The following is a 27,128-nucleotide window of genomic DNA, read 5'->3' as shown; positions in this document are numbered from 1 at the left end:
CAGGGGACGCCCGGCACGGATACAGATGGAGCGGCGGGTGCAGGAGCTGCCGCAGGACCCGGCTTTCTGCCGGCGGTGCTGGAGCAGCCGCGGGTGCCGGGCAGTGCCAGGAAGGACTTGCTGTTCGCTCCCCAGCCCTGCCAGCTCCTGTCAGCGCCATCTGCTCCTGTCCCCGCTCACAACGCAGCAGCGGCAGCTCCTGTGGCGACTCCGGTGTCACCCGGGTCCCATCATCCCTGCCTGGACGCCACGGTGACGGCAGCGCCGCAGCGACCGGGTTTATTCATGAACAAGAGCGGAGGATGGAAGAAGAGCCCCCGGCTCCTGAGCTCGTTATCCCTGCACCGGGTCCCGCTAACGAGATCAGTGACGGACACCGGTTTATCAACACACCCTGGAGCAAATCCCATTAGTCCTGTCCCGCGGGGACCGCAGTGTCACCTTGGGGACCGCAATGTCCCCTCAGCCCGCAGAGATGGACACAATCCAAGGAGGGGGAACCAGCCGGGGCAGCGAAGTTCAGGATGTTCCAGCAAATGGGAAGGGGACGTCTTTGGGTGGGTGGCGAGGGGCAAAGCGGCTAAAATTGGGGAGAAACCCGCGGGTTCTTGGGCATGGCAGGAGGGACCGCGGCCGGTGGCCACGCAGCTCCGGCGATGGCGAGCGGCCAACTCCGCACCGGCCGCACAATGAGCCCTTTGTGCCCGGGACGTTCACCCAGAAAAGCTGTTTTGCAACGTGCAGGCGCCGCTGGAAAAGGCTCCGAGTGCCGCGGGTCGCCCCGGTTCCCCCGCAGCACCCGGGACGCCGGGGGGCACCGGTGATGGCCGCGGGGTCCGGCTGATCCCGCCTTGGCAAGGTCAGATGGATCATTCACCGCTGGCGGTGATGCCGGAGCCGGTTTCCCTCTACTTATGTGCGAACCGAGCGGGTCGTGCAACTGCAGTCATGGAGAATAAAGGGCATCATATCACCCCAAAATGTCACCGACTCGGCGTGTTTCCCCGTCACCTGTATTTTGGCGCGTTCCCGGCTCGGCTACGCCCTGTTTGCCGCAGCGCCGGTTTCGCTCGTGCCAAAGTCCGGGGTTGGTTTGCGGTGCCCTGCCCGGCACCGGCTGTTCCGGCTCCACCGCAAACCCCAGGAGCGCTCGGCCGGGTCGGAGGAACCCGAAACCGCGACACCTGCGTCACGCGGCCGCCGGTGACGCCGTGACACCGCGCCAGGCTGGAGGAGGTGAGGTGTTGGTGGGGACAAGGGTCACCCCGCAGGTGACGTCCCCCCCGGGGCTGCGACAAGAAGCTGATAAGAACCAAATTCCAAATTCCTTGGCGGGCAGCGCCCTGGGGTTAATCATCAACCACCATACTGGAAAATCCCGTTTCTGCCCAACACGGGGTCACCAAACCGGCACCAAACCACAATCTCCACCGCGGCCGCACCGCAGGGTGTTTCCCGCGGCGCCGATTGGGTCCGTTTAGTGGTTTCCAAGCAAATCGTGCTGTGAAACTGGAGTTATTTTGATGGGTGTTTCCCCTGGTGGATCCGCACAAACCAATGGGTGATGGGGATGCTCTGGTTTCACCCCAAAACGGGTGTGACCCCAGGGGGATGGGGACCCGCACGCTGGGGACATGGGGACACAGACGAGCCTGGAGGCAGCGGGTGGGTTGGGGGGTGACGGGGACAAAACCTGAGCCCCAGATTCTCTGTTCTGGTCCCCTATGGAAGGGACAGTCCCCAGAGGGGATGTAAAGCAGCTCCTATAGGGGATAGTAGATCCCCTGTGGAACAGCAACAATCCAGGTCCCCCACTCAGGGAGCAGCTTGGGGGGTCCCTATAGGATCTGCTATAGGGTAAGCAACACTTAGGGGACTGCTATAGGTTGAGCACACACCAAGGACAAGGGTCCCCATAGAGCCACCCCCTATAGCATCTTCTATAGGCTCAGCCTCCAAAGGAAAGCCCCTATGGCCCAGCCGCTATATGTTCCACAACAGGACAGGGCACACCCCGGGAAGGACACCACCTATGGCCCAGCCCATATAGGCGCTGCCATAGGACAGGACACGTGCCAAAGCCAACAGCCCCTATAGGTGCTGCCAGAGGGAACAGCACGCTCCAGGAAGGGCAATACCTACACACCCGTCCCCTATGGGCGCTGCCAAAGGGCAGGGCACCCCTATAGCCCCGGCCCTATAGGCTTTGCCATAGAGTAGCACACACTCTTGGAACAGCAGCCCCTATGGCTCCAGCCCCTATAGGCTTTGCCATAGGGTAGTGCACACTCTCGGAACAGCAGCCCCTATGGCTCCAGCCCCTATAGGCTTTGCCATAGGCTAGCGCACACTCTCGGAACAGCAGCCCCTATAGCCCCAGCCCCTATAGGCTTTGCCATAGGGTAGCGCACACTCTCGGAACAGCAGCCCCTATGGCCCCAGCCCCTATAGGCTTTGCCATAGGGTAGCGCACACTCTCGGAACAGCAGCCCCTATGGCTCCAGCCCCTATAGGCTTTGCCATAGGGTAGCGCACACTCCCGGAACAGCAGCCCCTATGGCCTCAGCCCCTATAGGCTTTGCCATAGGGTAGCGCACACTCTCGGAACAGCAGCCCCTATGGCTCCAGCCCCTATAGGCTTTGCCATAGGGTAGCGCACACTCCCAGAACAGCAGCCCCTATGGCCTCAGCCCCTATAGGCTTTGCCATAGGGTAGTGCACACTCCCAGAACAGCAGCCCCTATGGCCTCAGACCCTATAGGCTTTGCCATAGGGCAGGACACGCACCACTAATAACAGCCCCTATGGGCGCTGTCTTAGGGCAAGACCCCCCCGGGACCACAGGACCCCCCCCCAGGACAGCAGCCCCTATGGCCCAACCCCTATAGGCTCTGCCATAAAGCAGTACAGCCCTGGGGCAGCAGGACCCCCCGGGGCAGCAGCCCCCCGTCCCTCTGTCCCCGTGTCCCCCTGTCCCCATGTCCTCGCACTCACCGCCGCCGCCGCTCCCGCCGCTCCCACCGCAACCTGTTACCTTCGCCCAGGCCCCGCCCCCAGCACCGCCCATTGGACCGCGCCGCGCCCGGCCCCGCCCCGGGGCGGAGTCAGAGCGCCAGACCACGCCCATAACCACGCCCCATCCCGCGAACGGCCCGTCCCGGTACGGCCGTCACGTGATGCACCTGGTGCCGCTCCGCCCTGTGCCGCCATCTTGGGGAGGGAGCCGCACCAGTGGCAGCGGGGAAGGCGGACGGGGCAGCGGCGCTTTCGTGCTCCCAAACGGCTCCCTCGTCCCTGTCTGCTCCCCAGGGCACGGTGTGGCGGGGACGCTCCCAGGCCCTCCCGTCCCCGTCCCCACGCAGGAGTGTTCCGCCACACACAAGATGGCGTCCGGCGCGGCCCGCAAGCCGAACGCGAGCCGACACACATGACCACGCCCTCTCCTACGGCGGCCGGGAGTGGCCGCGCTTCCGTGGCGCCTGCGCAGCGCGGGCCGCACCGTGACTAAGATGGAGGTCGGGGGAGCGCGGGCGCCGCCGCCGTTGTGGGCCGGGGGCCCAGCCCCGGGACAAACGTACATCCCCGGCGGGCCCGGCCCCGTCACCGGCATCGTGCCCTTCACCCGCACCCTGTGAGCGCCGGAGGGGCCGGGGGCTCCGGGGATGGGGAGGATGTGGGGGATGGGGAGGGGTTGGGGGGGGGGGCTGGTCTGGAGAACCTGGGAAGTTGAGGGAGCAGGTTTGGGGGGGCAGAGGGGGCTGAGGGGCAGGTTAGGGGGGCAGCAGTGGGTCTGGGGGGCAACAGTGGGGTTGGGGAGAGCAGTGGGGCTGGGGGGGAGCAATGGGGCTGGGGGCAGGTTGGGGAGGTAGCAGTGGGGCTGGGGGCAGGTTGGAGAGGAGCAGTGGGGCTGGGGGGACAGCAATGGGGCTGGGGGGGGCAGGTTTGTGGGGGCAGCAGTGAGGCCATGGGAGCAGGTTTGGGGGAGCTGCAATGGGGCTGGGGGGGGCAGGTTTGGGGGGGGAGCAGTGGGGCTGGGGCCAGGTTGGGGGGGAGCAGTGGGGCTGGGGGGGGGCAGGTTTTGGGGGGCAGCAGTGAGGCCATGGGAGCAGGTTTGGGGGAGCTGCAATGGGGCTGAGGGGGGCAGGTTTTAGGGGGAAGCAGTGGGGCTGGGGGGACAGCAGTGGGGCTGGGGGCAGGTTGGGGGGGTAGCAGTGGGACTGGGGGGACAGCAATGGGGCTGGGGGGGGCAGGTTTGGGGGGGCAGCAGTGAGGCCATGGGAGCAGGTTTGGGGGAGCTGCAATGGGGCTGGGGGGGCACAGGGGGCAGCAGTGGGGCTGGGGGGGCAACAACGGGACTTGGGAGAAGCAGTGGGACCAGGGGGGCAGCGATGAGGATGGGGGGCAGGTTTGGGCTGGCTTGGGGGGGGAAGCAGTAGGACTGAGGGGGCAGGTTTGGGGGGCAGAGGGAGCTGGGGGGGCAGGAATAGGGCTGGGGGGGTAGCAGTGGGGCTGGGGGGGGGGCAGCAATGGGGCTGGGGGGGCAGCAATGGGGCTGGGGGCAGGTTGTGGGAGTAGCAATGGGGCTGGGGGCAGGTTGGGGGGGCAGCAATGGGGCTGGGGGGGCAGCAATGGGGCTGGGGGGCAGAGGGGGCAGCAGTGGGGCTGGGGGCAGGTTGGGGGGGTAGCAGTGGGACTAGGGGGACAGCAATGGGGCTAGGGGGGCAGGAATGGGGCTGGGGGCAGGTTGCGGGGGTAGCAGTGGGGCTGGGGGGGGGGCAGCAATGGGGCTGGGGGCAGAGGGGGCAGCAGTGGGGCTGGGGGCAGGTTGGGGGGGTAGCAGTGGGACTAGGGGTACAGCAATGGGGCTAGGGGGGCAGGAATGGGGCTGGGGGGGCAGCAATGGGGCTGGGGGCAGGTTGGGGGGGTAGCAGTGGGACTGGGGGGACAGCAGTGGGGCTGGGGGCAGGTTGGGGGGGTAGCAGTGGGACTGGGGGGGCAGCAATGGGGCTAGCGGGGCATCAATGGGGATGGGGGGGTAGGTTTGGGGGGCAGCAATGGGGATGGGGGGGTAGGTTTGGGGGGCAGAGGGGTCCCACCCTGACACTGGGGGGGTCCCACCCTGACACTGGGGTGTCCCCAGGAGCCCCACAGTGACGGGCACGTCAGTGCTGGGGGTGAAGTTCGCCGGGGGGGTGATGATCGCGGCCGACACCATGGGCTCCTACGGCTCCCTCGCCCGGTTCCGCGGCATCTCGCGCCTGCTCAAGGTGAACGACACCACCATGCTGGGCGCCTCCGGGGACTACGCCGACTTCCAGTACCTCAAACAGATCATCGACCAGATGGTGTAAGTTCCCCCCGCGCCGCGCTGGGCTCCACGGGACTGAAATGGGCTTCAACGCGGCCACCGAGCGGGGACAAAACGCAGCGGAAACCCCCCTGTCCTCCGACAGCCAATTTGGTGCGAGCGGCTTTTCCCGCGCAGAACCGGTTCCCGTTATTTTGTGGCCTTTGGCTCGTTCGCCTCGTGTAAAATCTTATTGGAAAAGAGGTTTTGGGTGGGATGCTCCGCTTTCCAGCTTTTCTCATGGGAATTTCTGTCCGCATCAGAATCGACGAGGAGCTGCTGGGAGACGGTCACAGCTACAGCCCCAAAGCCATTCACTCCTGGCTCACCCGCGTCATGTACAACCGGCGCTCCAAGATCAACCCGCTCTGGAACACCGTGGTCATCGGCGGCTTCTACAACGGCGAGAGGTGAGCGGGGCCGTCCCCGTCCCTTGCCGGGGGGTCTGTGGTGGGTTCAGCGCCCCCAAAGCCGGATCCTTTCTTCCCGGTGCCGCCGCCGCGCTCACAAACGTCCCCTTAGCTTTTTAGGTTACGTGGACATGCTCGGTGTGGCGTATGAAGCCCCAACGCTCGCCACGGGTTACGGAGCCTACCTGGCGCAGGTACGTCACCCTCCGCCGCCAAACTGCCTCGGCGCCGCTTTTTATTACTCTATAATAAATATAATCGGCGCCTTTTATTATTCTATCATTTCTCTTCCCCCGCAGCCGCTGATGCGGGAGGTTCTGGAGAAGAAGCCCATCCTGACGCGGGAGGAGGCGCGAGACCTGATTGAGCGCTGCATGAAGATTCTGTATTACAGAGACGCTCGCTCGTTCAACAGGGTGAGTCCGGAGCCGCCGTCCTGTTGAATTAAACCGTTACCAAACGCAAAGCCACGTTAAAGTGATTTTGAGCGCGGTTTACGGTGCGGAAACGGCGTTTCCTGGTGACTCGTCCCTCTTTTCTCTCCGCAGTACGAAGTGGCCACGGCCACCGAGAAGGGGGTGGAGGTGGAGGGGCCGCTGACGCTTGAGGCCAATTGGGAGATCGCTCATCTCGTCAGGTAACGCGCTCGGGGTGAAAAGAAACGCTGATTGGGGTAGCGTGGGGGGTTTTATTCGTTATCCTGACCTAAAAATGTCCTTTTCCAGTGGTTTCGAGTGATCCCCGATGGCAAAACCGGCCGCGTTCTCCTGCGCTCGCTGTAAATCGCTGTGGATGCTCTTGGTCCTGCTTGGAGAGAAAATAAACCTGTTAAGACCAAACTGTTGTTGTATCGTGCTCTAGTATAACTGCAATAAATCCACCGTCCTCCACTTTTCAAAGGCACCGGCGGACAGAATAAAATGTGTCTTTAAAGGTGTTTTCTGTTCTAAAACATTAAGTATTTGCCAATTAATGGAAAAGTCAGAAGGGGCAAGGTGGGGATTTCTTGGCTTTACGTGAAATACAGTCAATAACAATCAAAGTGTTCACCCCCAATTAATGCTACAGAAACACAATTAATTAAGCCGGCAGCTCAGGGTTGATCTCCCGAGGTTGGGTAATAAAAACACGTGTTTATAAATCCATTTCCCTGGTTTTATTAAACGTTCCACGTCTGTACATGGGAAAGACGAAGCATTTACAGGGCCGCAGGTGCCGCAAACCTCCGCGGACGGTTCCGCGCGTCCTTCCCGAGCACGTACAGTTAAAAAACCCGCAAACATGCAAATTGTAGAAAAACCTGAAGCCGGCGGTGAAAAATAAAACCAAACGTCTTCTCCTTTTTTATTTTTGTGCACGTCACAGTTTTGTTGCGTTAAACAGGGGGGGTTCTAATCCTAAGGAACGTAGTGGCTGCTGGTTGAGCGGGACTAGTTAAGTGATGGTTACTGCGCCATAGGGTTGAACCCCCACCCAAACTTCCCGCATTCCCCGTATCCCGGATTCTCCAGGCGCGGAAATGGGGGGAAAAGGGGATGTTTTGGGGTTCTCGGTTCCGTCCGCGCTCGCTGGCATCAAACACCAAAAACTTGTGGTTTAACCCCGCGTCCAAATCATTAACCCCCAAATCTTAACGGCCAATTAGAGGGGTTCACACATTAAAGCGATAACTCATATCTAAATTTCCCACAGGAACCTAAATCTCCGGTGTTAAAAAGAAATCTGTGTTAAGACAACCCAAAAAAGATTTATATACTGGTTCATTAGCTACATAGTCGGTTTTTTTGCCTTTAGAAATGGTCACGTAGACGATGTAGAATTCAAAACATTTCTGCACAATAAACCCAGAAAACTATGATACAGTGAGGTAAAGAAAACGCAAAAATATTCACCCACGATAGATCTTCCAGAAAATACCAACACAGTGATTTTTTTTGTTTTTCCTTTTTAAAAAAAGCACAAAAACTTAGAAATGAACGGCATCGATGGCTATTGATCGGAGCGATCGCCTACGAGTTTCCTAAACCCACGAATCCACAGGGAAGTGTCAAGGTTCTCAATCTCAAAGCCCCGAACGGCTGGGAAAGCGCCTCAAATCTCCGTCAGCTCCAAATCGGCGTCTTCGAAGCCGTAAAAGGACTCGGTCTCGCTCTCGCCCTCAAAGAGCCGGTGCAGGACGTCGGGGTCGGCGCTTTCCTCGGGCGGTTGCCGGCGCTGCCGTTCGGCGGCGCCGCGGGGCTGGCCGAGCTTCAGCTGCTCCTCGAGCGCACCGATCAGCTCCTCCTGCATGTCGGCGTTGCGGGAGGGAGAGTTGGCGGTGCCATCGGGTCCCGGCAAGACACTGGCCACCAAAAAGGATTGTTGCACCAGCTCCGGTGAGTCCGCGATCACCTCCAGCGCCTCGGCCAGCCAGCAAAGCACCAGCTGCAGCAGGATGTCCGAGTCGCAGCCGGAGTCCGCCAGCTCCTTGGCTTGCTCCTTCCATTTTTTATGCAAGAAGTTTTTCACGGTTCTTTTGATACAAACGTCAAGGGGTTGGATTTTGGAGCTGCAGCCGGCGGGGACCACGGCGGGGAGGGTGCTGGAGGCGCTCAGAAGGGCCAGAACCTCTTCGGAAAGGTGCGTGCGGTGGCAGTCCAGCACCAGCATGCCCTTGCTGTTCTGGCACGCCGTGTGTTTTCGCCACACGCGCGACGCCCACAGCTCCATCACCTCGTCGTCGCTGTAGCCGCCCTCCTTGGCTTCCAGCAGGACGGACTCCGGCACGTTGGCGGGCGGTTGGACGCGCCCGCGGTAGAAGACGAGCGTGGGGAGGACGCTGCCGTCGGCGAGGATGGTGAGGACCACGTCGCACCAGGGCTCGCCGGTCCCCACCGTCTGCAGCGCGTTCTCCTTGCGGTCGTCGCTGCTCAGCACCTCCACGTCCAGGAAGAGCGAGATCTCGTCGATGGCGGCGATCATGGAGAGGGGCAGGTCCTGGGTGTGGATCTGCCGCTGCACGAACTCGATGAAGCAGCCGGCGTTGTCCTCCACGTCCTTGGGGAGCGGGTGCGCCACGGCGCGGCGCGCGTGCGTGCTGAGGTTGTGCCGCAGCATGAACCGCACCGCCCACTCATAGGAGATCTTGAAGCCGCCTTCCAGCGAGCGGCCCAGTTTGGTGGCTTTTTGGAACAGCGTCTCCTCGTTGACGGGCAACTGCTGCTCCCTCTGCGTCAGCACCCACTCCGCCAGCTTCTCCTCGGCCTCCAAGCTCAGGTACTTGCCCTCCGACAGCGATGCCAGATTCTCCTCTTGGAACGCCTGGAACCTCCGCAACCAGCGCTTGATGCGCCGCTGCGGGTTGCGGAAATGCTCAGCCGCCTGCTCCGTGGTGCAGCACAAAGCGAACAGGACGACCCGCAGCTTTTTCACCGATAGCTGCAGCTTTTTGCCGGCGGGTTCGGGCTCCTTGGCCGGCTGCTCGTCGGCCGCGTTGAAGGATTCGTCCTCCTGGCCCAGCGCGGCTCCTTCGTGCGTCGCCGGCGCCAGATCCGGCTCGTCCTTGCCGGGTAACACAGACTTGGTTTTCACAGTAGCAGCTTTACTGGGGGAATAGGTGGGACACGGGTTCTTCACGCTCTTATCCTGGGGCTGGACGTGCCTTGAAGAGAGAGAACACAGGAGCCTCTTAAAACCCAGCAATGAAGCCATTGAGGGACAAACAAACCAACAAAAGAAGCCCAACCCCACCAAGCAAATCTGATAACGAGTTTACAAAGAGTTTACCTGGAATGTGATATCCAAGTAGGCCCTGTGGAGTAAAAACAAACCACATTTGTAGCTTGGCAAACAAAGTCAGCGCAAACAAAGTTGTTACAGAGAGGAACAGCGTCCCTGTGTGTCACCGGGTCCACCTGTGTCTCCGCATCACTGCAGAGGGGCTGATCAGCACCCCGGAAGCGCCAGGGACAAGGGACAAACCCTTTAGTGACAAAAGGTCAGGGATGCTCAGCCCTGGCCTGATCCCTGTGGGTTTTTGGCCAGAACGGGCCACTTTGGGGCTCCATTCAAAGCCGATGTCCCCAAGAATAGAGGGTGTCACCGCGGCACAAAGATGTCCCCTAGAACAGAGGCCTGGGTGAAACCTTATGGCTTTGTATGTCCTTGGGAGCATCTCCTGCTCCTCCATCTCATAACAATGCCAGCTCGACAAGGTTTGATGGCAACTCGGGGCGTGAACTGATGTGTTGTGTCCCGCGTTCATCTTTCGCAACCTTTCTGCTCCTTTCCAAAGCGCTTACCTCGGAAAATAATGTTACTAAACTCATGCGAGGGGTTGAAGACCAGATGTTTGGCCATCGCGTCCCCCTCGGATGTCACAAAGAGACAAGAGGAACAGGAGAGTTTTACACCGCTGGAAGGGAAAAAGAGGCGAAAACAAAGTGAGTTTAGTATAAGATATGGAGGTGTGCACATCCCCTCACTAACAATTAGAAATGAAAAGGCCACATCCAGTACATACGTCCCAACCCCAAACTCCCAGTCGCCCTTAATTCAATGTATTCCCCCATGTTGCAAAAAAATAGGGGGAGCTGCTTCAGAATAAAGAGCAGAACTGAAGACCCAAAAGTGAACGCCAATTAGATTCCCCGGTAATTAAAAGAAGACGATGAATATCGCATTACCAGGCAGTGTAATTCTTAAACAAAGCCAAGTACTTCGGACTCTTCCGAGGAACGTGGTTGCTGTAAAGACAAGAGAGTTTATTCAACACCGGAATGACTCCGGGTGTTTAAAGAACAACATGATTTACGGAGACGGAGCCAATGGCGGGTTTAGCGCTATTTTGGGTCGTGTTTCCGGAGGAAGCGGCGCCGCACGTACTTGATCATGTGGTTGGCGTAAGCGCGGGAGCAGCAGGTGCTGTAGCGACACAAGGAGCAGTGCACGTAGGTGGGGAAGTGGTTGGGGAAGTCGGGGATCTCGAAGCTGCACTCCAGGCACGTCTGTCGGCCCAGGACGCTCCTGCGGGGAACAACAACATTGTCACCATTGTCACCACCGGCCCAGCAGCGGCTCGCGGGTTCTGACGAGCAGCGGGACACGGGAGAACTTAAGGACGCATCAACTTGGGGAACGCTGCGGCCGCCCTTGGCGCATCTCGCACTCTGCGCTCCCCACCCTTCCCACTTGCACAATTAAAAGCGGATAATAAATTGACAGTGGGTGGGCAGAAAGCCCTTAGGCCAATGAAATCCCATCATTTCTATAAAAGCGCCCAGTTAATTCTGTATTTCGCGCTTTCACCTCAAGGCGTTTCACAACACGACTCAATTTTGTTATGTTTCACGGGATCTGGCTTCTCCTAAAGCTCCCGCGGCAACCAGCCCGGCGCCGCGGATCGCGTTACCCACCGCCGTTAAAGACCTAACTACGTTTCCTTTCAAATCCCAAAATAATCTCTTTTCAACGCGAAATTCGGCCCAAGGTTCTGACATCTTTTTGACGGCTCTCTTCTGGACGTTCCTCTGGACGGGCGGGTACAGGAAGATGGGCTGGGGGTCGGTAGCGGACGACAACGCGGCCGTTTCGTGCCCGGCGCCCTGCGCCATGTCGTTGGAAGACAGCGGCAGCGTCCGCGGTTGGCCTCGCGACGCCCTGATGGTCACCTGCGGTAAATGGGTACAAACACCCTTTCAAATACACTCGTCACCCTTCCGGCTCCTCTCTCAGAGCACAAAAAGCTGCTCCTGGGTACAATTTGTGCCCCTCTGGACATGATTTTGTCCCCAAAGGGTGTTTGGGTCACTCAGGTACCTTGGCTTGGCGATACCTGCGTTAGGGGAGTTCAGGCTCTGCCAAGCCACCTTCCCCTCCTTTTTCCCCCTAATTATTTCTATAAATTATCTAATTAACCCAACATGGACAGAACACATGGCTTTTCTGTCCCTGTAAGTGATGCAACTGAAGCCAACAGCAGTTTTGCAGCACTTAATACATGGCAACCCAGTTAAGTCGCATTTCTGACCTTGGTTCCAGGTTTCAATCCTTCCAACTGTTTGGGCTTGCGGAAAGTTTTGTGGTGCTGCAGCTTGTGTTCGATTTTGTCCTTGGCAAATAGGAACTGGAGTCTGCACTTGTTGCAGTGGTAAACACTCTTCTTCTAAAGCAAATGGAAACCAAAGACGTTTTGGTTCAGTGAAACCGAAGTCAAAATGGAGCAGGTTGAGAAAACGAAGAAACAAAACCCCAAAGAAACCAAACACGGCGAAACAAAAACCCACTGTAATTCTGAATGGGATGTTAAGCTCTAGTATATAACACCAAATCCATTTTTGATATGGTGGGGAAATGAAAATAATCGGTCTAATTCTCTCGTGGTGGTAGGAAGCTGCTGTTAGACATTATTAGAGTGGCAAACCAGTTAACCTTGGAAATCTAGATGTTTAGAAACTATACGATTTCGTACTCAAACTAGGGAGAATTCAGACAAACAGGATTCCAAAGGTGGTTTCTTCTTGTTTGATTTCATCTGGAATCATAACAAATTTTATTTGGGAATCTTCCAATCAGGAGAAGTGAAACATTCCGGGGCAAGGAAATGTATTGTGAAGATGCAATTGCTCTAGGCTTTATGCAAAAAGGAGTAATATTGCTGGATTAATTAATTAATCACGGGAAGCACCCGCAACAAACCCGCCGTCGTACCTGGTGCCTCATGAAGTGCTGCTGGAAGGCGTTGCCGTTCTTGAAGACCTTGAGGCAGTAGGGACAGAGCAGGTGCCGCGTGTCCTCGTGGATCATGCGGAAATGGCTGTCGACCTCGGAATAGAGCGACGAGCGGTACTGACAGACCTGCCGGAACAATTTGAGCAGGGTGACCATGAGCCCTTGTGGCCAGGAAGCCAATGGGACCTGGGGTGGGTTAGAAGGGGGTGGTCAGTAGGTCAGAGAGGTTCTCCTGCCCCTCTGCTCTGCCCTTGAATAAAGGGGTTAGTTCAGATACTACAAGGATACACTTGAGAAACATATATGCATATATATAATAGCCATAGCACCCTGAGAACGCCCCATCTTGTCTGATCTGGGAAGCTAAGCAGGGTCGGGCCTGGTCAGTGCTTGGATGGGAGACCAGCTGGGTCCAGAGAGGTTCTCCTGCCCCTCTGCTCTGCCCTGGGGAGACCACACCTGGAATCTTGTGTCCAGTTGTGGCCCCTCAGCTCCAGCAGGACAGGGAACTACTGGAGAGAGTCCAGCGCAGCCACCACGATGCTGGAGGGAGTGGAGCATCTCCCGTGTGAGGAAAGGCTGAGGGAGCTGGGGCTCTGGAGCTGGACAAGAGGAGCCTGAGGGGGGACTCATTGCTGGGGCTCAAGATGGCAAGGGGCAGTGTCAGCAGGATGGAGCCAGGCTCTGCTGGTGACAACCAGGGACAGGACAAGGGGCAATGGGTGCAAACTGCAACACAGGAGGTTCCGCTGGCAGCTGAGAAGCAACTTGTTGGGGTGAGGGTGTCAGAGCCTGGCCCAGGCTGCCCAGGGAGGGTGTGGAGTCTCCTTCTGTGCAGACATTCCAACCCGCCTGGACACCTTCCTGTGTAACCTCAGCTGGCTTTTCCTGCTCCATGGGGGGATTGCACTGGATGAGCTTTCCAGGTCCCTTCCAACCCCTGACATTCTGTGATTCTGTGAAATTACGCAGGAATTCATCTTGCATCCATGGAGACCTCGCGCTGCGGAGTCTGGGCCAGTGGGAGCAGGCGCTTGGCTACAAGACGCCGGCTTTCCTCTAATTTTCAAGATCGCGTGGCTGAAATTGCGCCCGCGAAGTGCCTCGGATACCTGACACACGTAGGGCATCTCCCCGGGCTTGTGCGTGTCCTTCATGTGCTGCAGGAACATCGGCTCCGTCTCAAACGCCCACTCGCAAATCTTGCACTTTGCTGCGAGAGAAAGGGAAAGGCGCTAAGAGCAGAGGCACAAAAACATCCGCCGCCTGTCATAAGTTGCTTTGGTAACACCTTAAACCAAAACCAACCAACTAGCTCTCGGCTCTTTGAAGTGGGTAGATAAAGTGTATTCTAAGGGGTTTCCAAAAGGTTGTCTTAAGGTAAAAGAATATACAGCAAGTAGGAAGATGCTTCGATGAGGAAACTTCAAGAGGTTTGACATCAGATGTCAACCTACTGGTACAAATTAAATTCCAGCACAACGTTGCTATTGAACCGTTTTGAAAAGGCTTTTGAGTTTGCAGAAATGTGATTTAGGTGGATTTTTCTGCTGGGCGGAACAGACACACCTTTCTCAGCAGATTAATACCAACCAGGAACCCTCCCAAACAAACGACAAGAGCGAAACGGACGCACTGGTGGACTCGTAGGGACTGTGGACGTTCTCCAGGTGACACTGGAGCTGGAAGGGCGTGGAGAACTGGCGGTAGCAGTGCTGGCAGATGGTGTGCACGTCCACCTCGCCGTTCTGCTGGTCCAGCTCCACGTGGTGCTTCATGTGATTCATGAACCTGCCGGAGGCCAACGGAAAGCGCGTGAGCCAAAACCGCGACACCAGTAACCATCACCAACGCCCCACGGTTTGTTAGCGGCGTTAAGACGTTTCCTTCTCGCTCTTCCCACCAAAAGCAAAGCCTCCTCCGAGCCAGCAAGCGGCTGCCCGGCTCTAGAGAACAGGTTTTGCGGTACAAGGGCTCTGCTCCTCGTTTCTGACCCCGCAACCTGTGTGACAACAGGCAAATCTTTCCCTTTCGTGGGAACTTAGTTTAAGAACAAGCAGATAGCAGCCCAGCATAGTTAATGTGTTTAATTGCTCTGCTCTGAGAGCCAAGGACACTCTGAGCTCTGCCCACAGGGGGGAGGCAGCGAGGAAGGGGATGGACGGACAGAGCTGGACTGACACCCACACTGAGCAATCACAGTGTTCCAGCCCATTAGCATCACGCTAATTATTAAAGGAGAGTTGGGAACTTGGGGTTGGCTGTTCCGATCTCTCTGGGGTAGCTGGGAAGTTCAGTCGGGATGTTTAATTGGGCCTTTTGCCATTTTGCAGAGGCCTCTGGGCTTTTCTGCCTCTTTCCCTCTTTTCTCTCTCTGGGATGGGCTGTGGGACCAGGTGCCGTTTCCTGGGACTGGCTGCTCAGTGTGTTCATGAGGAATCACCTCGACTATCTTTTATTTCTATTATATATATATATATATATTTACTAGTAGTGTATTAGTATTTTGTTATTTTATTCAACTGTGTTTATCTCCATTCAAGTTTCTCCCTCCCCTGTCGATTCTCTCCCCTATTGGAGTGAATGAGTGGCTGCGTGGTCCCATCACCAGCTCGGGTTAAACCACGACACAAAGCCGCGGGGCCTGAGGGACCAACACTCATGCTCATCTTGATTTGCAGACCTAAGGCACCCACACCACTATTTACGCAGCACGCCGCGCTCCTCTTACCGTATATTGTTCTTTAGCCGCTTGGTGCAGTGCGGACACCTGAAGGAGGTGGGGACCTTGGGGAAGTTGAGGAGCTGGTTCACTTTGCCACCGTCTCTGCCGTAGTAGAAATCATCAACCAACATGATGAGCTTGCTTTGGGACGCGTCGACGACGTTTTCGCCGGGTTCCGGAGCTTTGGCAGGCGGGGACAGTGCAGGGCTGGGAGTGGAAGAGGGTGGTGAAGCAACAGCCGTAGTTTTTTCTGGAGACGGAGGTTTTGCAGATTGAATATTTGGTTCAGATTCTAAAGATTTTCTTTTCTTGAGGAACTCAACCATTTCAGGGCAGCAGTACTAAAAGGAGAAGAACCACACGACAAAAACCCCATGTGTTAAACTCAGAACTACGTTAAATAAAGACTAAGGAGTAACGTTAAGCGCTCACTTACACACATGTGTCCTCTGAGAGCTTCCGTGACCCGAAACTGCGCGTCGCACCGCGGGCAAACCTTCCTGCCGCCGTCTTGCAAATCGAACGTGGGAATAGGAGATGAACTGACTGCAACGGGGAAAACCACACCAAAATGAGAACCGTTACACATCCATTTAGATCTAGGTAAGCTTTGAAATGCTTTCGTTTCAAGAGCTCTGCTTTTAACTACTGACTAGACTGGAACAGGCATGAAAAAGGGGCATGTAAACCTCTGACAATCTGGATGACAATACAGACCCCCTGTAGCTACAGTAATATAGAAGTGTCTCAAAATTACAGATGACACAAAACATCCTTTAAATCAACTTTCGGACTCCCGAACGCCTTAGGAAGGTGCTTTTTTGGAAGAAGAGAAGCAAAGATTTAACCCTTTTGCCTTCTAGTGTAGCATATTTCAGGTGTGTGTTCTCAAGATGGCAACATGCACACCAGTAATTTGAACTAATAGAACAAAATAAGGGGTGCAAACATCCCCACGCCAACCAGAATCACCGGAAACCGCGCAGATAAACCCGAGGTAATTAACAGCAAAGCTTTTCAAGCGTTTATCCCTATAAGCAGTTACAGGTTTGTGGATTTTCACTCTGGAGTCTCGGCAGAACCGATCGAGTTAATACCTTTTAACGAGGAGGACGAGGAGGAGGACTCGGAAACGCTGGATCTCTGGGAACCGTGCACGGGGCTGCTGTTGGAAACCACGAGCGGGCCGGGGCTCTGGCCTAATGAAGGAACCGTGTTCAGGGTGTTCACCAGCTTGGCCACCTCGTTGCTGTTCTCCCCCGTCACCCCGGGCCTCTTGACGGTCACAAAGCTGGCGATGCTCACTGCGGACAAACAGCAGCGCTAGGACGCAATGAGCGACATCTGACCCCCTGTAGAACGTCCCCCTTGTCCCTTACGTCCTCACCGGGTGACCGAGCCACCAGTTCTGCCCAGTTAACCAAAGCTGGGAACGGAAACTGCGTTTCACCCAAGGTGAAACGATCAATCCACTGGCTTTGCCGACGCGTTTCTTCCCTTCTTTGGGTTACAAAGGGTGGTGTTGGACGGGACTTACTGGGCTGTGCGGCCTGGGACTGCGGCACGGTGCTGCGGATGGTCAGCGTGGCCGGGATGACGGTGGTGAAGGTGTTGGCGGTGGGCCGGACCGGCATGGTTGTGCCGGGTCTCACTTGGGCCATTTGGGAGAACACCTGAGGAACTCCGACCGTCGGTTTCACAAACTGGGTACCTGGGGCTTCAGAAACAAACGAACACAGTGATTGAGTTATCTAATTGCATTCCTCGCACACTAACACCTGAGAGCATCCTGTTTTCCAACACCGCCAAGCTCCCAAAATCCCCACGTTTGAGGAGTTCAGCGCCTTATTTCACTTGGACTAAAGCTGAATGTGGATGCAGGTAATACAAATATATATATATATTTAATCCTTGGTAATGTAAAAAGGAAGACAAGCATAGCTTTGGCTTGATGCAGGTAATACAAATATATATATATATTTAATCCTTGGTAATGTAAAAAGGAAGACGAGCATAGCTTTGGCTTGTTCCAGTCCTTACCTGGGACAAGGGTGATGGGCCTCACTGTCTGACCCTGCTGTACATTCAGAACAATCCCAACCTGGTTCATCGTGTTCTGGACAGGCCGCATGTTCCTCACGGGAAAGCCCTGCAGTCAAACAGAGCTATTTCTAAATCTCCATACATTAAAAAACACAAAACAACTCCACCAGATGTCAGCTCAAGCGCAACATCGGCCGCAGCACACGAGAAAAGCTGAAACGAGCGCCTGATTATTTCTTAAAAGAGAAGAATCTTGTGTGGGCAAGTGGAGCAGATGGTCCGCGCTCACCTGGGTGGTGATGAAGATGGGCTGGCTGGTCACCGGAGAGCTGGTGACGTGGTTGGCGTTCTGCATGATCTGCACGGGCCGCAGCACGGGCTGGGTGACAGGTCGGAGCACGGGCTGGGTGACCACGGTGCCCAGACCTGAAGCCGCATTCTGGGCCAGGAGCAGCGGTTGCCCGCTCTGCTGAACCAGGGGGTTGCCGGCTGGAAGGGAAGCAGAAATACAAGTCACGTTGGGCAGGTAAAGAGGCTGCTCAGGAGTCTCCACACCCTCCCTGGGCAGCCTGGGCCAGGCTCTGCCACCCTCACCCCAAACAAGTTGCTTCTCATCTTCCAGTGGAACCTCCTGTGTTGCAGTTTGCACCCATTGCCCCTTGTCCTGTCCCTGGTTGTCACCAGCAGAGCCTGGTTCCATCCTCCTGACACTGCCCCTTGCCATCTTGAGCCCCAGCAATGAGTCCCCCCTCAGGCTCCTCTTGTCCAGCTCCAGAGCCCCAGCTCCCTCAGCCTTTCCTCACACGGGAGATGCTCCACTCCCTCCAGCATCTTGGTGGCTGCGCTGGACTCTCTCCAGCAGTTCCCTGTCCTGCTGGAGCTGAGGGGCCACAACTGGACACAAGATTCCAGGCGTGGTCTCCCCAGGGCAGAGCAGAGGGGCAGGAGAACCTCTCTGACCCACTGACCACCCCCTTCTAACCCACCCCAGGTGCCATTGGCTTCCTGGCCACAAGGGCCCAGTGCTGGCTCAGCCCACAGCACCCGCTATTCCCAGATGGTCTCCCATCCACGTACTGACCAGGCCCGACCCTGCTTAGCTTCCCAGATCAGGTGTTCTCAGGGTGCTATGGCTGTGTATCTGGACGGTCTCCCATCCAAGTACTGACCGGGCCCGACCCTGCTTAGCTTCCCAGACCAGACGAGATGGGGCATTCTCAGGGTGCTATGGTGTATAGATTACAACTATGTATATACATATGTTCCCCAAGTACGTCCTGATAGTATCTGAACTAAACCCTTTTTTCATGGCCATCCTGCTGTCCCCAGGACCCCCGGGTACCTTTTCATTGCTCTCCAACACCTCATTCCCCAACTTACACTGGACCCTGGGGTTGTTCCTGCCCAGATCCAAGGCTCTACCCTTGCCCTTGCCCAGCTGGCAACGCTAGCCTCCAGAATCTGAATGAGTTTTCCAGAGCGTGCTTTCCAAGTAAACCTGTGAAACTATCCAACCCTTCTATGTAGTTTTAATATTCATCTTTAGCCCAGGGCTTGCCAAGCTGCCTGGGAACGAGCTGTTCAAATCTCTTCGCCTCGAGTAACCTCACACACTGATTATTCTGGCTCCTACGTGCCCTTTGAACACGGCCACAGCAGCTATAGGTTGTTTTTTTTCCTAGTCTCGTTAACTATGGAGTAACAATTCACCTGCTGGCAGACATGGGGAAAACGGAGGCCTTGGCACGGGACGCGCGGCAGCGGCACAGCCACGCCAAGTATTTCTGAACAGAACCCACAGGCTGCGGTTCACCAGGGCCAGGAGAACGCACAAGGAACCTAAAACTGAACCTTCCCACAGCAGCAGAACTTCAACCAGAAGAAAAAGAGGTTGAAAGAGATTGACGCTGAAGTCGTGACGCGGATACAGGCTGTGTCATGAGAATATCTTACAGCGGATCCAAGGGCTTGTTCTCTTGATTCAAGAGTGAAACAACCTGCTTGAAGAAGACTCGGGATCCCGTTTGTCCCACGTGCGCGCTCAGTTCCACAAGCTCTCGCTTGCCAAGCGGAGCAGACTCGCAATATTTGCGCAGAACGAGGCAATTCCAACTCCGGAACGTTGCCCAACTGCTTCTGGCAACACGGGGGGGGCCCGTGTTGCACCAAAAACAGAGATCAGAAGAGTTTCCCAGCTCCTGGCAGCGTTTGCTGGCACCCACAGCAGGGGAGGAATCCAAAGGAGCAGCGGAGAGGATGAAACTCAAGTCCAGCAAACAAGCAGGGTACTTATTTGGGCTTCAATTCCCTCTACGCTGTCCCTCCTCACAAGGTTTGGCTCATCCATATATTTGTGTTATATCCACTCACTATGCACATGTATGTAATAAGAGAGCTGGTTTGAGTGGGACGCAGGTAGAGCGAAAAGCAATCAAAGGAAATTAAGGAAAGAAATTAGGCCGAGCGTCACTTCAAATATATTTAGCTTTCAGTAATTCTTCCTTTTATGTCCCAGTAATTGGAGACATTTTAGAACTAATCTGCAGGAAGAAATCCAGCAGAAAGATGGGAAAGGTAAATGAAATGATCCTTCCATGTCCAGTTTGGAATCCTCCTTCTGGATTTTCAGATGTTTCTCTACCAACATGGGTGTTGTTCTTTAAGAAAAGGATAAATTTTAGGTCTCCAGGCTTGTTTATAAGTGAATTACAGCCTAGCAGGAAATAAAACAAAACAAAACCTTACGCTGGGAGAATGGACAGATTTAACGGGGCTTTTTCAGCCTCAGCTTTTAAGTCTGTTTAATTAATGTAAAACAAAACGCGAGCCGACAGCCATGAGGGTACAAAGCAGATTGCCGAGAGCTGGGCCGGCTCCAGCCGCCGCTCATTTCGGGAGCGTTCCGCAGTCACAACTTCAACCGGGATGTGACCCCCGGTTACCGGGCCAGCAGGGAGGTGACAGATGTCCCCGTGGCACTTTGCCACGCCAAATCCTCGCTGGCGCCGGGCCACAAAGGATTCCCCCGCAAGTCCAAGTTGTGTCAGCCGAGCTCGTAGCGACTCCAATATAACGCTCAGGGAAGAAGAGGCTACGCCGTGGGGTGAACAAACTGTGGTTGTGTTGATCCTGGAGCGTCCTCTGCTGCGTCGGTGCCTTGCAGAGGAGAATTCACCGCAGCGCAGGAAGTGGAGGTGTCTAAAACGCGTTGTGGCGCGGAGTTTTTCACCTACAGCGTCCATCCCGGAGCGTTTCCAGGTGTGCCGCTCGGTGAAGGAGAAAGGCTTGTCCCCACTGCGGTAGATCCAAAAAGCAGCGGTATAACCCGCAACATCCAGCTGACCCCGTGGTGTTGAGTCCGTGGTGTCGAACGCTCTGTTTTGACAACGTTAACGGAGTCAACGGGGCTGCCAAGTTGTAAATTCTGCCTCTTCAGGAAGTCGCTGCGGCTGTAAAGGTCGTTTTGTTCCGTCTCCTCCCGCGTAGCCCAACACACACCTGGCAGATCCGCGGGTTTATCTCAGCAGTTCAAGAACAGTTCAATCAATAGTTCCCAAGTGTCGCCACCCCCAGTTTCTGTACTGGGCACGATGTCTGGAACACGGCCCAGCAGTCCTTGACTTGCTATAAACAGCGCGCAGCAACAACTACAACATCACCACTTATCAACGTTCTTCTCACCCCAGAAGCACAACACAGCACCACCCAGTGACAATTAACTCTGTCCCAGCCCAAAGCAGGACCTTCGTTTAGCCCAAACCGCAAAATGCTCATCATTGAGATTTAATTAGAGGCCTAAACGGCCCAACTCGGATAGAAATCAACACTCAGAAAGTGTCAGCCTTAAGTCTTTACTTAGTGGAGCTATTATAAAGCATGTGAGAAACATAAAGCTTCCTATATGGCAATTATTGCTTTTACCAACCCCAATTTTTCATAGTTTGAGACAGCAACTGGATAACAACGCGCTCCGATCTGTACGTGCAAACATCAAACAAAGTTACACATCTTTCCCTTGGTGGAAAACAGGAAAAACTAACAAAGCAAAAGAGCCAAAGCAAAACCAACCAAACCAAAACCAACCAAAAGTGGTGAAATAAATCCTGAACTGGTTGGAATCTCTGTTTGCCGCGGAAGGTAAAGCACAGGAAATACAATCCCCGACGTCCTCACCCATTTCTGAACCACCAGAAGACCCGAAACCACTCGCCACCAAATACTGGTAACGTATGAAAGCACTTTGTAAAAGAAAAAGCATCATTCTCTATGTAAATGATCCATTCTCCGCTTGTAAGAAACAACTGTGAAGCGCTACGAACTTCTCAAATCAGTGGACAGGATGGGAGCAATCCCTGCAGTTTCTCTTCATGTTTTAACACCGATAATGGGAAGAATTATGGATTAAAAGAGTGAATTACCCGTCGCAGTTTTCTCAACGGAATGATAATCCTCGACGACTGAGTCTTCGATCACGTCGCTGATTTTCTGCCAGGGCTCCAGCTCCTCCTCCTCGCACTCCATGAAAAGGTCCGTGTCCGCCATCCTGCAACGGGAAAAGAGGAGGAACCGTCACTGCAAAACTGCTCTGAGATACGGCAAACTACCCAAAAAGCGGTGGTTTAAATGTACCCGCCAAACTTTGCGCAGCGACGCGGTGAAATATCTTGTAATCAATGAGAAAAAAGAGCCAACTACAAAAGAAATCAAGCCTTACTCATCAAATAAAATTACATGTGTGTATCAGAAAAGCAGAGTGTTGTAATAATCCTAATATCCAATTAAGCGGGTGTATTACGTGAAGCATGAAAGAGCTCCCGTTCTGCAGCTGCTGCGCTTACAGGAAAGCTACGGCGTGCGGAAAACAGTATTAACCTCCTCTTGAAGGTGGGAGATGGTGCACGATGGAATTAGGTGACTGATTGTACCGGTTGGCAACCAACCCTTGCTCATGGAACACAAACTCCTGCTATTAAAACAAGACACACACCAAAAAGATAAAGGCAAAAAGCATTTCGGGATGAGATACGGAAAGAATTCCAAGCAACGAAGCCCAAAGCAAGAAGCAAAGAGCCTCAACTATTCTATTCTCTGCTTGTTATCAAACTTTGTTTCCGATGACGAGTAATAGAAACAAGCGGAATCGGTAGAGCAGATCGGAACCGACAGCACCGCAACGATCCATCGCCACATCTTGGTGATTCGCAATATTCACCCTGCTCAGAAACATCTAGAAACGGCTCCTGGGTGAAGCTGGAACCGGCGACGCTCCCCCCGTCGCTATTTATCCGGAATCATGTTACTCCAGGCAGACGAGATCCAGCCTTGACGCTCCGGCAATGGGCGGCTATAAATAGCCAGGATAAATAACCTGCTCTATTAATTAAATCACACACACGCCTGCCCGGGAGGGTAGAACGACGGGGGAAGCCTTTTGCACATATAAAGAAATATATTATTCAACACCTCATCATTATTCAAAAGATGCAAAGACAAAACGCTAAAGAGACGGGAGTTACAAGCTGCTTTTGACACTCACTTGCATTATGCGCATAGTATTTCGTCTGCTCGCATCGCCCGAACTCAGAAAATGTCTCCTCTCCTCTCTCATGTAACAGCTTTGTTTTGCAAAGCTTTGATCTGGAATATTTTTGTATGTAAGAAGCCTTTGCTCAATAAAATGATTAATCCCGATGATAAATACTCTACATTTAGCTCTTCAGCGCACAGTTGGCAGATGCTCGGTTGAAGAATACGGCTGCCAAATAATTTGACCAAAGGAAAAATAAAGATGAATTACAAAGTGTTCTAGACGCTGCAAGAAATAAAGAAATGAAGGGGTTTTCTCTCCCCTTCAGGTGGGGAATGGGAGAAGAGGTTCAGGGGGGGATACAAGGTGTATCAGCCTCACACAAACCACCGCAGGACACGAGTTGTTATTTCCCATGAGATGATGCAGGAAACACCACCGGCCATTCACCCCATTCCATCCCTGATCGACGCGATCACCGGTATCAATGGAAATCTGACAATCAGGGTATTTTTATTGATGTACAACCAGACAGATCCCCTGGATCCTTTTCTCCGACGCCCCACCGAAAAAAAAGCAAAATTCTCCTGTAATTTCCACCGAAATTTGGAATCTACGACGCAATTGCGTCCATGGATGAACTACTTTTGCGTAGTTCGACTCGGACACGATCGCCACGGAGCGTTGTTATTTTCTCAAGAGAAAAGGAGAGGACGGGTAGAAAGGACGAGACGCAGGCACCTCCGATCTTCAAACGGAACAAACGCTCGGCCTCCGTTTCAGCACCAAATAAAGGAGTCGGTGACCACAACCTAAGTTTGAAGCTGGTATATTCACCGATTTAGCGAGGCCAGCGGGTCCCGAGCGGTTCCGGAATCCGCTATAGGAGACGTGGGGCTCTACAGCTACAGGTTCGTTCGGTTATCGGACACAAGTCACAACACACACCTGCTGCATAGACACGCTCCTTTTGATAAAGGAATTGGAATTACTGACCCGTTCGCGGCGTTCTTCAAAACACACGTGACGGGACGTGTTGCTCTCGCTGCATAAGCTTTGCTTTCTATGGGTTTTAATTAAAAAGAGTATAAGTAAATGAGTGCTTATCACGGGGCGAAACCATCTGCACCACAACCGCTCTTCAGAGCACGTGGTCAGACATAAACTCCGGTGATTATTAGTGATGAAGGACTCAATGGAAGTTGAGGAAACGATGACAGAATAGTTTATGGAGTTTAAAGATGCTCCTCGCATCGCCCAAAAGTCCATGATTAACACATTTGAGCACAAACTGCAGCTCAGAAAATCTCATTTTAGGCACCGACTGTATAAATTTCCTTCATCCTTCTCACCCAAGGGTTGACGGGTTTTACGCCATCTGGATTGGCCACCGAAGATTTAATTGTGATGTGGTTATAGCGCTATCGATAGTCAATTGGAAAACAACCTCCTCCCCTCCTAACAGTCCGGAAAAGAAAATCTAAGATACAAGATTGAGGGTCTGTCTATAAGACACCTACAAATAAGCCTGAGGAGATGACTCAATCATGCTTTAGGACAGAAATCAATGCATAAATCAACTTCTCTTGGCCAAATTCTCCTTCTGAACGGCCGCTTCTCTGTGTTACATCTTCCCTGCGCGAACACTCGGCCCCAACAGAACCGCTGTCTTGTTTTCTCACTTGCTGTCTTATTTTCCCACTTACTTTCCATACCTAACGGCGAGGAACATCTGAACTTTCTAAGAACCTAAACACCCAACGAGGTTACACCAAACGCAAACGAATCCTCCGATAAGGTTGCCGCTGTCAGGACGTGCTGCAACCCCTGCAGTGAGAAAAGCACAACGCTCCTCTGTGGCTTTTAATGACCAAACGGCACGGCCTGAAGCTGATACAATCGCAGCAATGAAAACACAGGTTGGGGATGGTGGCATCGCTGCTTCTATGGCCGCTCATCACCAGCAACACCTCCAAAAGAAGATGAGAGGCGAGCGGCACCGAGCGCCCGAGTTCCACGTTCCATCCTTCAGGCCAAGGGGAACTCACCTGCTGTCGACTGATGTGGTTGACTCGACTCCGCTGGGCGCCGCAATAACCCCAACAGGCATTTACATCCCTTTCGAACGCCACGATTTACAGCCCTGTATGTTTTATGAAAGGCTTTGAAGCGCGCGACGCCTGCTAATTAACATGTATTATTACGCACTCCATTCCGACGATTGTTATCTACCCTGAAGTTTGCACAGCGGAGCGATGAAAACAAACCGCTCTCTGATTATTTGTCTCCGAGCACGGGACTACCCTGACGCTTCCAGAGCCCGAGAGCGCGGCTGGAAAGACTCTTCTGCACCGCGCTCTTTGGGGAGCAGCCGGCACAACGTGGTGGCACCGAGACAGCTCTGACGGTACCCGAGCTGCGGGGACGGCGCACGCAGACAACCGTATATACACCCATAAAACCAACCATAAGAACGTTCGCGGAGCCCGCGGCCAGGCAGAGCTTAAAGCAGCGACAGCCCTATACGCGCTAATAATGACACAACTAAAAAGAAAGGTGCGCAAGCTCGGCTTCGGCTTCGACAACCGCAGAGCCCTGGAGCTACAAGGTGCTCTCCACGCAGAACCAGAGTGGGGAAGACGCACAATTCGCAGCCCTCGCAAAGTATTTCCGGAGAGAAGCGACAGATCCCCCCGTCCCGCACCCCCAGTTGCGCCCGCTGGCTCCTGCCCCGTTTGGAATGTTTCGGTGACAGCTGCAGCCACCGAGTTCAGCAAAGCGAAGCTGCGCGTGTGTTTTCTACAAGGGGGAGAAGCCGAGAGCGAGATGCAGCAGTTCTGGGGTTGCCCAGAGGAGCGGGACCCCATTGAGAGCCAAGCCAAAGCCACCACGATACTAAACATCTCATTTTTAATATCTCCAGCCAGCAGATCAGCCAGGGGGTGTCTCGGCGAGGCCGCCAAAGGGATTTACCGCAGGTGTGCTGGGCACGGGGTGACGCAGCGAGCGATGGGTGTGGGGGTATTTGTGGCAACAAATATACCCAACGGCTTCCCCGCTACACCTACCCAGAGGTGCTGGGGCTGCGGGCTGGGGTGGGTGACACCACTGCTGTCACCAGAGGGTGACAGGGCAGGCGATGGGGACAGGGAGGGTGACACCCCTTGTATCACCAAAGGGTGATGGGGAAGGCACTGAGGACAGGGCCCAGGCCAAAGGGGGCCCCTCGCCCTCCGACGGGGTGGGCAGTGATGCCCCCCAAAGCGCAGAAAGGGGGTTTTCTCCGGAGAAGCGAAGCGCAACCCACCCTCGGCGGATCCTGGCGGCTGAGGAAGAAAAAGGAGAAAAATAATCCCCGTGCCCAACATGGCCGCCCACCCAGCACCAGCCACGGGAAAAGGAGGAGGGGGACGCACGATGGGGACGCGGCGGCCGCCCCCTCCCCCGGGTGCTAACGGGGAGACCCCGCTCGGTGTCCCCGGGGAGCGGGGGGGGGACGCGGAGCGGAGGGAGCTGCGGAGGGAGCTGCCGGTGGGGCCGCTGCACCGCCCGCTCGCCCCCCGCCGCCGGGGGTGTGCGCGGATCCCTCCGCCTCCCCTCAGCGCCCGCCGGGACCACATTCCGCCGCCCAGCGGGAGCCGCCGCGGCCGCGGCTCCTCCCCGTCCCCCGCTCCGGCGGCCCCGAGCCCTCCCTCCTCCTCCTCCTCCTCCTCCTCCCGCCGCTTTGTGCACGGCGCGCTCCGGCCTTGTCCCCCCCTTTATTCTCCCTCAGACCCGGGCGGTTCGAACCGGTTCCAACAGTCGCCAAACGCCGCGGTGTGTCCGCCCTCCCCCCCGCCTTTTCCCTCCCCACATAACGGGCCCGCTCCGCCTCACCTTCCTCACCGCCGCGCTCTCCCGCCGCCGCCTCAGCCGCTCGCTCTCACAGGGCTCCGGGGCGAGGCGGGCGGCGGGGGGGGAGGGCAGGTGGCATGAGCCCCCCGGGAGCCCCGAGCGGGATGCTGAGGAGGACGATGAGGTATTAGCTCTTGTTTCCGCGCTGCCGCTGCGCGTTCCCGCGGGGGGCGGCTCCGGGACTCGCGTGTGTGTGTGTCCGTGTGTCCCCCCTCAGGAGAGTAGCGAAAAAAAGAGCGCCCGGCGGGCTGATACACGCGCGAAGCGCCCGCAGACACACACACACATACACACACACACAAAAAAAAGGGGGACCTGGCCGGCGGAGGGATACGGTGACGTCATTTCCTTCTGGACCGCGATGGGGAAAGGGGATTGGTGCGCGGCGCGGTGACGTCAGCGGGAGGCGGGCGCAGCCGCTACCTCAGGCCTGGCGGGGTTTGGCTGAGGGAGAAATGGCGGCGGGAGCGGCGG

At 55.4% G+C, this 27,128-nt stretch overlaps 2 protein-coding genes across 2 annotated transcripts; one reads left to right on the top strand and one right to left on the bottom strand.

The window, feature by feature from the left end:
- The first annotated feature begins 3,235 nt into the window (after positions 1 to 3,235).
- On the top strand, positions 3,236 to 6,647 carry PSMB4 (proteasome 20S subunit beta 4). Its single transcript, XM_080361245.1, has 7 exons — positions 3,236 to 3,631; positions 5,141 to 5,347; positions 5,611 to 5,757; positions 5,870 to 5,951; positions 6,057 to 6,173; positions 6,306 to 6,394; positions 6,483 to 6,647. Exons 1-7 carry the CDS (start codon positions 3,510 to 3,512, stop codon positions 6,493 to 6,495), a joined length of 777 nt encoding a protein of 258 aa, XP_080217371.1. The 5' UTR covers positions 3,236 to 3,509; the 3' UTR covers positions 6,496 to 6,647.
- A 130-nt stretch (positions 6,648 to 6,777) lies between these two features.
- On the bottom strand, positions 6,778 to 26,945 carry POGZ (pogo transposable element derived with ZNF domain). The gene is made up of 18 exons (XM_080361243.1): positions 26,637 to 26,945; positions 21,652 to 21,776; positions 17,523 to 17,722; positions 17,231 to 17,339; positions 16,728 to 16,907; positions 16,288 to 16,494; positions 15,627 to 15,736; positions 15,197 to 15,531; positions 14,102 to 14,256; positions 13,578 to 13,678; positions 12,445 to 12,591; positions 11,765 to 11,899; positions 11,233 to 11,405; positions 10,621 to 10,761; positions 10,422 to 10,481; positions 10,038 to 10,150; positions 9,523 to 9,547; positions 6,778 to 9,397 (listed from the first exon to the last, which is right to left on the bottom strand). Exons 2-18 carry the CDS (start codon positions 21,773 to 21,775, stop codon positions 7,849 to 7,851), a joined length of 3,864 nt encoding a protein of 1,287 aa, XP_080217369.1. The 5' UTR covers position 21,776; positions 26,637 to 26,945; the 3' UTR covers positions 6,778 to 7,848.
- Positions 26,946 to 27,128: the final 183 nt, after the last annotated feature.

The sequence above is a fragment of the Nesoenas mayeri genome (assembly GCF_963082525.1).
Source record: "Nesoenas mayeri genome assembly, chromosome: 30".
In the NCBI taxonomy this organism is placed as follows: Eukaryota; Metazoa; Chordata; class Aves; order Columbiformes; family Columbidae; genus Nesoenas; species Nesoenas mayeri.
This window is presented reverse-complemented; position numbering and strand designations above follow the sequence as displayed.